This window comes from Heterocephalus glaber, unplaced genomic scaffold (genome assembly GCF_053883595.1).
Source record: "Heterocephalus glaber isolate CG9 unplaced genomic scaffold, H.glaber_assembly_v1.0 deba00001457, whole genome shotgun sequence".
NCBI lineage: Eukaryota > Metazoa > Chordata > Mammalia > Rodentia > Bathyergidae > Heterocephalus > Heterocephalus glaber.
The window spans coordinates 31,194,375-31,209,460 of NW_028258305.1; the positions used below are offsets into that span (position 1 = coordinate 31,194,375).

The 15,086-nt window shown below is 33.6% G+C and overlaps 1 protein-coding gene across 6 annotated transcripts in view; it reads left to right on the forward strand.

The window, feature by feature from the left end:
• Nucleotides 1-15,086, forward strand: part of Prkd3 (protein kinase D3) — a 76,863-nt gene that overhangs the window by 34,984 nt on the left and 26,793 nt on the right. For all 6 annotated transcript variants that reach the window (XM_013070180.3, XM_004839299.4, XM_087216133.1 and 3 more), the window contains exons 6-10: nt 3,811-4,003; nt 7,455-7,532; nt 10,960-11,143; nt 12,666-12,789; nt 14,715-14,792. In XM_013070180.3, the coding sequence (XP_012925634.1) occupies nt 3,811-4,003; nt 7,455-7,532; nt 10,960-11,143; nt 12,666-12,789; nt 14,715-14,792 (657 nt within the window). The remainder of the gene's footprint in view (nt 1-3,810; nt 4,004-7,454; nt 7,533-10,959; nt 11,144-12,665; nt 12,790-14,714; nt 14,793-15,086) is intronic.

Here is a 15,086-nt window from a genome sequence, read left to right on the forward strand (position 1 = left end):
AAGAGTAAAAGTAGTAGATCAGGGAAGAAAGAACTCTCTTACACATTTAATAGTGTTTGAAATGACTTCCATTCATAGATTGTAATCTTATCATTTAATTGTTTCTGTTAACTTTTCAGTCTTCTATAAATCTGTGGCAAAATGTAGGCTTTGGGCTTGACATCCTGGTTATACAAGATTTTGCTATCCTGATATACTAGAGTAAAAGCTTCTGAAATCCTGTCATAAAATTCCTATAGATTCCTGTTGCTTAGCTGTAGGGTGAGATTTCTAAAATAGAAAAAGAATAGTGTGGCATAGGTATTGAGAGTGAATGGCTGTATAATTAGTGCATTTTATACACCAAACTCCTCAAGGAATTTACCTGGGAATGAAGAAGATAGGGCAAGAGGTGTGTTGTTTTGAGAGCCCAAGAAGACCTTGTGATCCTATGTGTAGAAAATTCTAAAGACTCCAGTAAAATACTTTAGAGCTGATTAACAAGTTCAGCAAAGTAGCAGGATACAAAATCAACATTAAAAAGTCAATGTCTTTTTTTCATAAAGCAGTAAAGAACTAGCTGAGAAAGAAACCAGGAAAATAATTCTAGTCACAGTAGCTTCAAAAAAATACTTAGGGATCAACCTAACAAAGGAGGTAAAAGAACTCTACAGTGAATACAAAATACTAAAGAAAGAAATTGAAGATGACACTAGAAGATGAATAGGCTTTCAGTGTTCATCATTGGCAGGATTAATATTGTTAAAATGGCCATATTACCAAAAGTAATCTACAGATTTAATGTAGTCCCCATCAAAATTGTAGTGATATTCTTCACAAAACTAGAAAAAAAACACTCCTAAAATTCATATGAAAACACCAAAGATCCAGAATACCCAAAGCAATCTTAAGCCAAAGAAGTATATTCCTGAGGGGACAGAAAGGACAGAATCACACTAGATAGAAAATATTGGGTCTAAGTATGTACAAAATGGAAATAATCACCAAGTAATACTCCAGAGCTAGTAATTGAGAAATTACTCATTTTAAAATACTTTGATTTTATTATTTTATATAATTGAGAATTAGCAGTGTTACAGATTTCTGTGAGCCATTAGTCAAATGCTAGCTTAAACCTAAACTGTGGAAATAATCACATTTTTAGAAAATTTCTGCCTACATACACAGAGAAGAAACAACAGTTCAAGCTAAGCACCAGTTTATAAGTAGGGGACTTTAAGAATTTTCACTCAGTTCTAGTTACTCTTCTTTTTTTTGGTAATGGGACCTTGCGCTTGTGAGGCAGGTGGCAGAACCACTGAGCTAAATCCCCAGCCCTAGTTACTCTAGTTTCAATGGCTCAAACTCCCTTCCCTTCCCCTCTTTTTTCCCTATGTAGTGATAGGGATCAAACCCAGTGCCTTGAGCATCCTAGGCAAGAAGTTCTACCACTGAACTAAATTCCTAGCCTCACCGAATTCTCTAGCTAACTATACTAACATCCTCCTCCAAAATTCTCTTTAAATCTACCATACCTTTCCTGCCTTCCTCATTCAACAGAGAAGCAAAGCTTTGTTACTGGTGGGTTTGTTGTTGTTTTTGTTTGTTTTTTGTTTTGGGGGGTGGGTTTTGAGACAGGATCTCACTTTGTAGTTCAGGCCGACCTTAAAACTCAGAATGATCTTCCTGCCTCCCCAGGATTATAGCCATGTGCCACCACAGCCGGCTCTGGTGGGGTTGTTTGTAATCCCAGGTATATTGAGATGGGGAAGAGATTAACAATCACTGGACTACAATGTAGAAAACCGAAATTTAAGTCTTGATTCTAACACTGCCACTTGGTAGTATTCTTTTAAGCCTGTTTATTTTCATATTTGAACTAGGAATAATAACATAGATAACTTTGTACTGGATATGACAAATCAGGTGGTTGCTACGACCACCATTCCCTCAGTAGTTTCTGGCACACATGTTCTGTACTGTTTCCTTAATACCCCAGTCCCAGTTGGACCTGACCAAAAGGCACTCATTTGCTATTGGCATATGAAAAGGATTGTTATGAAACTTATTTTAAAGAGTACCTTGGATGATGACTGGCTAAAGCAGTCTTATTCCATCTTGTGGGTTTTGAACTTGATATAGACCGAAAGTGGTAGAAGCAGGAGCAAGAGAAGCATAGTGTTGAGTCACACTAGAATAGGGAGCCAGGGATGAGCAAAGACTTAAAACATCTTGTTATAGTTGCCTGTGGTTTCTTTCTTAGCTTTGCAGAATCCCTGTAGTGTTCTTTGGCTGAAGTTAGGCCATACATGGCAGAAGGGGGAAGAGTGAGCCAGACTAGAGTAGGACACCCTTGGACATCTGAAGCCCTCGAGTGTGGTTTGGGGTTTAACATTCTTTTTGTACTGTTCCTGAATTAAACTGCTTCAAAATTCATTTTAGAAATTTAGTCTCTGCATTTCTTTTGACTTTTGTTTCCATTGGTTGAACAAACCAATGTAGAATGACTCAACCTCTCTGGGTGATAAATATTACTGGACACAGAAGGCAACTAAACAATCTCAGGATCTCACTTCTGGTGTGAATATGCAAGTAGTTACAATAGAATCTATTAATATATCTAGGCAGCAGTTAGGTATTTGGTTTTTAAGCTTGAGAATGTGGATTATGATTTATTCATTTTTGGGTCCCAAATACATAAGATAAGGCCTGGTATATAATAAATAAATGTTTGTTGAGTGGATATAATGAGCCATACTGAATTGGCATATAATTTAGTTTGTTTACATATTCTTTTATATAGAAAGAGCCATAGTTACAAAAATCCACATGTCCCTTAGGATACTTTTTTGGGTAATACTAGGCAGACTCAGGGAGACCAGCACTGAGCTACATCCCCAGTTCTTTTTCTTTTTTATTTTGAGATAGGGTCTCAACTAAATTGTACAGATGAAACTTGAACCTTTAGTCCTCCTGCCTCAGCCTCCCTACCACACCTCTCTTACATAAAGATTTTTAAATTGTTCTTTAATTTTGTGGTTTTGCTTACCTGGGAGAAAAAAACCCAAAGAACTGGAAAATATTGAAAATGTTAAGGAACTACTTACAGCATAATTACTGAGGCTAAAGCTTATTTTAATTTGTTCTGTATCTGCCATTTATGGAACCAAAATTAATTAGACTTCTTTTTGGGGAGTGGAGGGGTAAAACTGAATTGAAGCCAGAGCCTTCTCGCAGAACTACAGTCCCTGCTGCTTTTAATTTTTGAGACAGGTGGTCTTGAATTTGTGATCCTCATGCCTCAGCCTCCCAGATTGATGGGATTCAGACCTCTGCCACTGCACCAGACTACACTTAAATTTTTACGTACATATCTTAATGTTGGTTGAGATAAATTTGAAAATCTAAGATTGGTTCCAAAATATTTTCAGACATCATTTTCGGTAATGCAACATTACTTCCTGAATTTACTTTTCCTGTAGCTAATTCCTTAATAACTTTTGAGTAGATTTGAACATGTTATAAGCTCATTTTAAGGTTTTGGTTTTTATTTTTTAAATGCTAAATGTGCATGGCAAATAACAATCTGAATGTATATAAGTGAGAATTAACATACCTTAACTGTTTGTTTAGCATAAATAATAGGGCAAAAAAAGAATCTGTACTTTTCAAGATTTGGTAAATTCAACTTTCCAAAGGAAACTGCTCAGATCTGCATTTTTAGAATGTTGGCTTTGGCATGCTAAATAAATGACTTTTGTGGTTAAGCTTTGCTCCTGATACTTTGTTTTTGATAGTGACTTAAACTTATGAGAATTACTTACATTTTAGTCACATATCTACCAAGAACCAAGCAAGAGAATTCCATCTTGGAGTGGTCGCCCAATCTGGATGGAAAAGATGGTAATGTGCAGAGTTAAAGTTCCACACACATTTGCTGTTCACTCTTATGGCCGTCCCACAATATGTCAGTACTGCAAGCGGCTACTGAAAGGTCTTTTTCGCCAAGGAATGCAGTGCAAAGGTAGGATTGGATGTTACCTAAAGTAAAATTCGTGTCTGTTTTTGTTAATAAACATAGGTTTAAACATTTATATTTCAGAAACATTTGCTGAAGAAATTGTTCTTGCAGTTAACTTAAAAGAGAAAAGAAAAAATATATATGAATACATGTATGTATATATGTTAACTAGTATTTTTTGCAATGTTTATACTACGTACCAGCCACTGTGCTAAAAAAGACAATAATTCAAAGAAACTATATGTGAAATAATCCTTTTGCTATTAGTAATAGTAATCATTTTCTATTTAAGTACATTTCTTAAGATTACATAGCCAATAAATAGAAAAAGTAGAATTTGGATCTATGACTACTTTCCTGTATGTTTAACACTTAGCAGTATAGAACAGCTTCTAAGCAGCAAAACTGACATTTGAGCTTAAATCTTTCTGATTGTAGACCCAGACACTACTCAAAATAGAAATAGTAACAGTATTCATACATATATATGTAAGGGGCCAGGGATTTAGCTCAGTTGTTCCGCCACCTGCCTCGCAAGCAGAAGGTCCCGAGTTCGATCCCTGGTACCAAAAACAATAAAAAATACCTACATATGTAAACTCACTACAGGGATTTGGATTTTTTTGTTTTTAATTATATAGGTAGGAGAGCAGTACAAAAATGTCATTCTGAATAATAATCACAATGAAATAAGTAGGATGTAGAAGAAGCCACTTAAATTAAAAGAGAGACCATCCTTACTTGGATAGTAACCCAACACAATTACCAAAGTATTCCCCAAATATCTCTTAACCAAACAGGTTTTTTAATGGAATAATGGATTGATTTTGTTTGTAAGCTTTTTTGCTATTTAAAGATAATTTTGTCTCTTTGTTTAATATCTTCTCTCCAGTGCTAAATAGTATAGTGAACACGGGAATTAAAATATTTTAATTTATTAGTGACTGAATCCCATGTTAAGTGGTCTCATGTAATTAATTTAACAGTTCTTGGTATCATGCTTTTTAAAAATATAATAGAAGTATTTGTGGAGCCAGATTATCAAGTGATTTAAATAAAACATTATTGAGATTTTTGCAGTAGTCCTTACTTGCAACGTATAATAAGATAGTTAGTATCACTTTAACTTAAATTTGTAAGAAAAAGGCTGGAGATGTGGCTCAGCCACTCATGCATAAGGCCCTGAGTTTCATTCCCAGCATTGCAAAAGGGAAAAAGAACTTTTCTTCACAATATATGACAGCATATAACATCACTTAGAGAATACCTTCTACATTTGTTGTCAAATATTTAATCACCATTGTGCAGGCATAATTAAACATTGAAATTGTATTTCAACAGCTTAATTTGAATATGTTAATACATAAATTAATGCTATAAAATATCAGCAGAAAAATATATTGGCAGGCAGCCACTAAAAATTGGTTTAAGAAAGAACATTAATGACAGATATAAAAATCCTAACCAACAAATAATCTTAGTAAAGGTAAATTAATAATACCTACCAGGATAAAAATAGATTGGAAACATTCTAAAACAAAATGCAGAAAAGCACAGTATTTTGTAGAGGAACTAAAATATGTCAGTTGATGAATTTTTAAATAAAACTCTAATGGGTTATTAGTTTACCTTTTTAGAATTTTAGGAGAATAACGTTTTACACTTATATTAGTTCAGAAAATGGCAGATTATATTTCTGAACAGCTAAGCTTTTCCAATAATTAATAAGAAATAAATTACTTCAGTGATTCTTTATTTTTATAATATGCATTAAGATATTTAAAAAGTGAAATAATCATCATTTTCATGCATTTGTTAAGCTAAAAAAGATATAGTTTAAGATAGATACACTGGATTAAAAACTTTTTCTCTCATTTATTCCTTCATCAATTTATCTTATTTTCTCTTTTGCTGTATAAAAACCTTAAGGCATCTTGAAATCATGTGTGAAACATAATAAAACAAACAAATGGGGCCAGGGATTTAGCTCAGTGGTTCCTGCACCTGCTTCACAAGTGCAAGGTCCCGAGTTCGATCCCCGGTACCAAAAACAAACCATGAACAAATTACTAAAAATATGGGTTAAGACCATAAAGAAATAAAAATGCCTGCCGTTAGAACCTTCGTAGTACTTAGGGTGAGTGTGGTGGTGCATGCCTGTGTCCCAGCACTTGAGAGCTTGAGGCAGGAGGATCTCTGAGTTAAAGGCCAACCTAATCTACATAGCAAGACCGTGTCTCCAAAAAAAAAGAATTTGCATATGTGATACAGGTGGGCCACAAATTTGGCTCTAAATTTTCAAAGAAAAAAAGGAACCATATTATATTCAAGATTTGCAGAGTTCATAGATAAAACCGAATCTGTTAAGAGGGTGCGAGATATTAATATCATATATGAATTTTTCCTAGGACTCTCATAAAGATCATGTTTTGTTTAATTGAATTTTATTCACCAAATTCTTAATTTTTAGGGGCTTTTTTCCCCCAATAATGATCTTCAGCTTATGCTGGTAACATAATACGTAAGACTTCCTTGACTCACAAGAACTACAAAGCATTCCAAGTCAAGATTCAAAGTTTTTTTACCCAGTTATTGCTGTTAGATTTGTTTCAGAGGTGGCGTTAGATATAGTTACATTAGTGGGTTTAAGTTTAATGTCACTTGCAGAGCTCATTAAGACACATTTGTCAGCCCTACTCCTAGAGTTCCTAAGGCTTGGGACCAAGGGATTTGCATTTCTGTTGAAGAAAGATTTTATCTAACCCTGATTTACAATGCTATAGACTCTGAGGTTCTTCTTGTAGGCTGAAGAGAACCGTCATATAAGAATGGGAGACCTTGTGCTTGAGAAACTGAGTCCTTTAGTGTGTAAAAACCTTTATTAGATTCCTTGTAACTGTTGAATCTCAGTCTCCTTTCTGTATATGCATCAAGCATTAATACTTAAGAAATTGAAAATAATGTAGCTGACATATATTGGATTAAAATTTTATCACGGGTGTAGAAAGATGAATATGAGGTAAGAAAAGGAAACAGACCAGCTAGCATATTTTTGTAGTATTATACAAATGGTATTAGCTTCATTATACAGTTGAAGAAACTGATGTAGTAGGGTTAAGTTACATGTGGAAGGTTAAACAACTATTAAAATGTGCCATCAGAAGTTGAAACCAAACCTTTAGTCAAGATTTGAGTTCCACTGGGCTTGGCAGTGCATGCCTGTAATCCTAGCATTTGGGAGGCTGAGGCAGGAGGATAACTGTGAGTTCAAGGCCAGCCTGGACTACTTAGCAAGACCCATCTCAAAAAAAAGACGAGTTCTTAGTTGAGAATGACCCTTTTTTTTTTTTAGCAGCAACATCATGATTACTGATTTTCTTCTGTTAATAATTAGTCTAGCCAAATCTGATATTGCCTATCTACATATAATAATAAACTGATAATTTTATTTTAGATTGCAAATTCAATTGCCATAAACGCTGTGCATCAAAAGTACCAAGAGACTGCCTTGGGGAGGTTACTTTCAATGGAGGTACAATTATTTTTCTTAATTTCCATAAAAGGTCAGAAAAGGTTATGATTCTTTTGTGTAAGATTATATTTACATATTTTGTTTTTTACTTTGTTTCCTTAAGGTTTTCTTCTGATTTAATAATCAAATAGAGTGATATTATACCTTTATTAGTAATTATGCTTCCCCATCTTTCCTTAACCCACCTACCACTTTGTAATCTGAGATAGCCTGTGGTGCTGCATATCCTCTTCCATCTGTAGACAAAAAAAAGATACTTGTTCTGAAACTCTGCTGTTTGTTTCTTCTTTAAAAATTATTTTTTGGTACCGGCAATCGAACTCGGGACCTTGCGCTTGCAAGGCAGGCAGCAGCACCACTGAGCTAAATCCTCGGCCCCTAAAATTCTTAATATTTATTTACTGCTTACTATGCTAACACTGTTCTGAACTCTAAAAGTATTAACATTTAAACAGAACAACCACCCTTTGAGATAAGAGAAAGAAGCACAGACCTGACAACACATTTTTGCAGCATTGTACAAATGGTATTAGCCTCATTATACAGATGAAGAAACTGATCCCAAAGGGTTGAGTGACTTGTGGGGAGGTTATCCTGAGGAAGTACTAAGTCATACAGAGTAAATAATTGGTCCAAAATCCAGCCTGTAGGTGGCAGAGCTAGAATTTAAACCCATAAGATCTTGCTCTTGAGTTCATAGTTATTAGAACACATACTGCATGTCTCTTTCTCCATTAAATAATCATTATTCAAATATTTTCCCTTTTGTGCTGTTTTTTCCCCTCAGTTTTTAAGTAATACTAAGTAAAGCCATTACCTTTTTTTTTTTTTCCAAAGGAAGGCAGTAAGGGCTTTCAACATCATTTTCCTTTAACAATTTATATGACTGGTAAAAAAAATAAGTGGAAATAATTTTGTAGGAAAAGCATAAGGAATAAAAATTAAGCTTCTAGATTTTAACATTTTCTGTTATGGCATATTTTCTGTGGTGGCTGATGGTCTTGGTCTTTCGGGGCTGTTAGAACACCATAGGCTGGATAGCTTACAAACAACAGAAATTCATATCTCATACTTTGGAGAGCTAAGAAGCCCAAAGTGCTGGCAGAATCTGTGTCTCATGAGGGTTGATCTCCTGGTTTGTAATGGTGCCTTTAACCACATCCTTATATGGTAGAATGGAGGAATGAGCACCTTTGGGCCTATTTTATAAGACCACTAATTCCACTTAGGAGAGCAGAGCTCTTATGACCTAATCCTTGACCAAAGACTCTACCTCCTGACACCACTACCTTGGGAGTTGGGATTTCCGCATATGAATTTGGGTATAAACTATCATTTGCACCATAGCTAGTTAACGTCATTGACAAAGTATAATTGGTTTTCTCTTTCAGTTAATCTGAATTAATATGGTGTAATTTTAAAATTTATTTTATTTATTAGTACTTGTTTGCAGTTCATAGTGATTATGTTCATCATGGGGAGTTGGTACATATGCATAACACGTCTTATTTTTTTTTTCATCTCCTCCTTCCTTTCCCCACTCTCCGTCTCTTGGTCCCTTTCCTCTTTTATGACTAAAATCTTCTCTTAAATTTATAAGTTCAGATATTTGTATTTTTGTGCTTTTCTATTTTTCACAAGTGGATATGAAATTCTATTTATATTTATTTCTATGTTTCTCTAATTGCTGCTAAGTCTGAGCATATGTTTACTGGTTAGTTGGAGTTTTTAGCCTTGTAAGTTGTGTATTCAAATGCTTATTTTTGTTTGTTATTACAGATTTTCAGGAGTTGCTGCTAACTTTATGTCCTAGTCCTTTTTCAATTATATGTGGTATAAGTCCTTCTCTTAGTGACTTAATCTTTTTTGATAACTTTAGTGAGATAGAATTTGCATACCTTAAATTCACCCAGTTAGTGTACCAACAGTTACACAGTCATCATTACAATCTGATGTTAGAACATTTTTTGTCACCTGAAAATTTCTGTAATTAATAATGACTTCATAGCCTCTCTTCCCCACTAGCCACTGACAACTAGTAATCATCTATTTCTTTGTGTTTGTCTGTTTTAGACACTTTATATAAAGTGGAATTATATAATTTGTGATCTTGTAATTGGTTTTTTTTTACTGAGCATAGTATTTTTAGGGCTTATCCATATTGTAGTATATGTCAGTATTCCGTACTTTTTTATTGACAAGTAATACTATTCTGCAGAGAGACACTACATTTTATCCATCAGTCAGTGGATGTTTGTGTGATGTCCACTTTGAGACTATTATAAATAATGTTGCTGTGAACAATTAAGTATAATTTTTCTGTGAACATGATTTCATTTTACTTAGGTAGATATCTAATACAATTATTGAGTTACATAATATTCTATGTTAAATGTTTTGAGGACCTGCCACACTATTTTCCAAATATGCTGTACCATTTTACATTCCCACCAGCAGTGTACAAGGATTCCAATTTCTCTGTATTCTTGCCACCAATTGTTACTTTTTTATTACAGCCATCTAATAAGTGTGACATGTATCTTATTGTAGTTTTTCACTTGCATTTCCCTGTTGGCTGATAATGTTGAACATCTTTTCATATGCTTATTGGCTATTTTTATTTCTGTTTTGGGAAACTATCTTTTCAAGTCCTTTGCCCATTTGCTAAATGATTTCTTTTTGTTATAAGTTATAAAAGTTTTTCAATAGTCTGTATATAAGTCCCTTATCTGATACACAATTCACAGATACTTTCTCCCAGTCAGTGACAATCTTTTTTATTAGTTTTTCTTTTGTCACTTTGGTTTTTGGTGTTATATCAAAGAATGTGTTTCCTAACCCAAGAGCACAAAGATTTATTTGTATGTGTTCTTTTAAGGGTTTTATAATTTTAGCTCTTACGTTTTAGATTGTGATCTACTTTGAGTTAATTTTTTATATGGTTTAAGAAAAGAATCATACTTCACACTTTTGCATGTAGGTATCCAGTTGTCCTAAAACCATTTATTAAAAAGACTATTCTCCCCTTGCCCTCCCACATTAGTTGATCATAATGTAATAGTGAAGGCTTATCTTTTACTTTGTTTATACGCAGTACCTGTTCTTGTAAGGGAATTTAAAATTCTAATACAATCAAATTTATTTTGTACCTTAATGATTTGTGCATTTTGTAACTTCTCTGAGAAATAAATACTTATCTTGAATCACAGATATTTCCTGTTAAAATTTTTGAAGCTTTTATTTATTGATTGATTGATTGATTGGTACCGGGGATCGAACTCGGGTCCTTGCACTTGCACAGCAGGCGGCAAAACCACTGAGCTAAATCCCCGGCCCGAAACTTTTTTCTATTTAATAGATTGCTCTGTTTAGATGTGTTGACATTTCATTCATATAAAACTCTGAAATTAATTTAAAACCTTGCCAGAACCTTCCAGTATGGGAACAGATACAGATATACCAATGGACATTGATAATAATGACATAAACACTGAGGGTAATCGTAGTTTAGATGACACAGAAGAGCCATCTCCTCCAGAAGATAAAATGTTCTTCCTGGATCCATCTGATCTCGATGTGGAACGAGATGATGAAGCTGTTAAAACCATCAGGTAATGTGTAGGTGGTGGAAGTTACTTCCAAATGCAGGGTCAAGATTACTATTTCAGAACATTGAGAAAAAGCTACATTTCTTTAAGCAGACCCTTAAATGTAATTTAAAATCTAATTAAATCATAGGTAATTCTTTTACATGTACCATAGTATTATCATAGTATTTCTGAAGTAAGTTATATCTCCTTTGCCATATACTCAAGATAGGAAAATACGAGTTCTTTCTTGAAATACCTTACTTAAATACAGCCAGTAGCCACCACAAGGGGCCAGTATTAAACTGTTATTAAAGTAGCCAGTATTAAAGCAGCTAGTTTCTTTATACAGGCAGATTACCTTATAGTAAAAGTAGCACTGGGGCCGGGGATTTAGCTCAGTGGTTTCGCTCTCTGCTGCGCAAGCACAAGGACCCAAGTTTGATCCCCAGTACCAAAAAGAAAAAAAAGTAGCACTATTCATTATATTTACTCCCGAGAACAGTGCACAAAGATGATGGTGATGTATTTGGGAATGACTTTCATATCACCATAATTAATCTATTGCTTCATAGTTACTGAAGTACTCTTATTGGTACTTAGTATAACCAGATTATAAGATTTAAATATTCCACTATGTTTATATATATACAGTGTTTGTAGCCTATAGGATATACTACTTTGTAGCAAAATGTAAGTATTTTAGCAGATTTTGGTTTTTATTAGCAGTGAATGAAGAGTTATTTAGAGGAAATGGGTCAGTCTCATAAGGCTAAGTAATCTTTTATTCACTTTGGCTTCTGATTAGATTACAATTGTTATTGTTAATGTTGTTGCTGCTGCTGTTGTTTTTGTTGTTACTAAAACTTGGTATTTACCCTGTTTGGAGACTAATATAGTTTCCTAATCACAAATTATTTCATAATTTAAGAGAAAGTATTTAACTGTTGGCTGCCCAAATTGCAAAACAGTGTATTTTACACACACATACCAGATTGGTCCTTTTCTCCAGCTATAGTCATGACTCATAGTTCAGTATAATCTGATTGACTCTTTACAGTTCTAAATTTAAATTACTATTAGTCTTTTTACTTTAAATATATTCTGCTAGAAGTACTTTTTGTCAACAATATGATCTGTGGAGTAACTCCACATTTGAGCCATGTGAATTTGAGTGCTATATATGTATTTTACCTTGTGAATTTGCTAATTCTTTATGATGCCTAAGGCAGGAAAATTCCTCCAAAGCAAACCAGATGAGACTCTCTCTTGCTTCCTAATCTTTTAATTAGCAAGCATTCCTTCACTCTGTTCCCATATTTTTTTTGACCTGCGCCCCCAGCAAACATTCATAATAAATAATGAATATTTATATAATCTCAGTCTTGTATAAATTGTGTGCCATAATAATAGGGCTAATTTATTTTCTTAAGTCTTTGTGTTAAGATATTTTTTAAATTTTAGCTTAGTTTAAAAATGTTTGATGAGTTTACAATATTTTTATCAAAATTACAGATATTTATCATAAATTTATAATACCTTTTAGTCCATCAACAAGCAATAACATTCCACTAATGAGGGTTGTACAGTCTGTCAAGCATACAAAGAGGAAGAGCAGCACAATGGTGAAGGAAGGATGGATGGTCCATTACACCAGCAGAGATAATCTGGTCAGTAATCATATTTTATTATGCTAATAAAACTTAGTTATGAGTTTTATTTTATGTACTTTTTAAGTCAAAACAATGTGTGTGTATATATATAAAATCTATACTACAGCAATATGTAAGAGTTACACAGAAATAAGTTACACTTATAATGAATTTTTAAAAGATATAATATTTAATGTATTGTTTTACAAACCAGAAGAGCAATCAGTATTCAAAAAGAATCTGATATGTCACAATTAAGAGTAATGACTCAAAACAATGAGCTACAGCTTGTGGTGGAAGGATCTAAAACTTCATCTGAAAAATCATCTTAGATTATTACAAAGATAGGAAATACTTGTTTTTATAAAGACCAGTTTTTAAATCTATCTAGCAAAGAGAAAGAATGGTGAAATTATAGTGGGATGACAATCTATACGAAGCATCAGTATAGTACAGTAAGAACACAGACTTTGCAACTAGACCACCTAAGTCTGTGGCTTTAATAAAACTGGGAAAGTTACTTATTTTCTTTACATTTCTAGTAACTACTTATAGATCAGATATATCCCCATATAGGAGAGGAGTTTAGAACAATATTTGGCATATAGTAAGCACTTAATAAGTGATAGCATTTTTATTCTTCTAAGAAGTTTTCAGAATAGATTACTAAAAGAGACTTTGTAGTAAAACCTTTTAAAATGAAATACTCAATACATTGAGCTTGTTTTGGTAAAGGTTTATACAGATTTCAGTTGTGTGCTTTTTTTGATAGTCTATATCCTTCCAAATGGAACCTGAAGTTATGTACATACATTTCAGAACTTAGTGGTGTGTCAGAAGTGTTATATTAAATCAGTGGGGAAAATGATAGATAATTGAGTAAATATCATTGACAACCATGTAGCCTTTTTGGAAAAAAAAGTAAAGTTATAAACATATCACATACTTTACGTGTAATAAATCTAAATGAGTCAAGAATTTTAATGTAAACAAACCAGTAAGAAACTCTTGAATTATTTTATAAACTCAGTGGGGAAAAATAAGAGATCAATAAATTTAACTTCAGTAAGAAATTCTGTGTGGCAAAAAACAATCACAAAGACAAATAGAAACTGGAAAAAGTACTTTCAACTCATTCTGAACAAGAATTAATTTCATGATATGTGAATAAACCCAACAGACTGGTAGGAAAAAGGCCATAGAACAGTAGAAAAATGGACAAAGAATATGAACAAAGTTCACAGAAAAAAATACAAATGACTCTTACACATAGAAGCTTGATTTCATGTATAATAAAAGATATATCAGTTTAAACTTTCATTGAAATACCAGTTTTTATTTTTCAGTACATCAGATAGTTTAGTAACATTGCATTAATGAGGCTATGATTAAGTAGGTGCTTTCATGTTGCTGATGAAACTACACGTTGAATCAGATCTTGTGTAGTGTAATTTAACACCATAAAAACAATTACATGTACAGATGTCTTCTGATCCAGCAGGGCAGCTTCTAGGAATACCTTTTAGGTATCATTCATATGCCCTGCTTTGTGTGTGTGTGTGTACTTTATAATATATGCATACACACATAAATATCTCTAAAAGGCTTCCCAAAAACCTAACAGCATTGTTTGTTTGGAGTAAGACTGAAGTGTGGGATATGAGTGAGTGTGGGAGTGATACTTTTGCTATACATCCTTTTATAGTCTGAGAATTTTGAACCTCTTGAATTTTTATTTTATTTTATTTTTTTTTTGTATGAGGGATCAAACTCAGGCCCTTGCCCTTGCAGGGCAGGCAGCGGAACACTGAGCTAAATCCCTGGCCCTGAACCTTTTGAATTTTAAACCTGTTTACAAATACAAATGTGTGAAGTAAAAATTAAAGAAAAGTAAAAGTACTTTTATTTTTGAACCTCACAGTTTTCTGATCTCTATTTTATAGAGAAAGAGGCATTATTGGAGACTTGACAGCAAATGTCTAACATTATTTCAGAATGAATCTGGATCAAAGTATTATAAGGTAAGAATTTCACATTTTATAAAAGACATGAAAATATTGTATTTATTCAAATATATTTAAATGATATTAATTGAGTATACCTGTTAGGACTGTGTAACATAGCTTATTGAAGTCACTGTTCCCTTGTTGAAGCAACTGTTCCCCATCCCTCCATGTCACACCCCACCCCCAACAGCCCCACCACCAAAGATTGTTTTCTGTTGGTGTGCATGTGTGGTTTTGGCCTGTCAGGCTGCTGCTGCTTTGCTTCTGGATACTGTGGTTTTGGTTAGACTGCTTAGAAAGTCTCGTGAT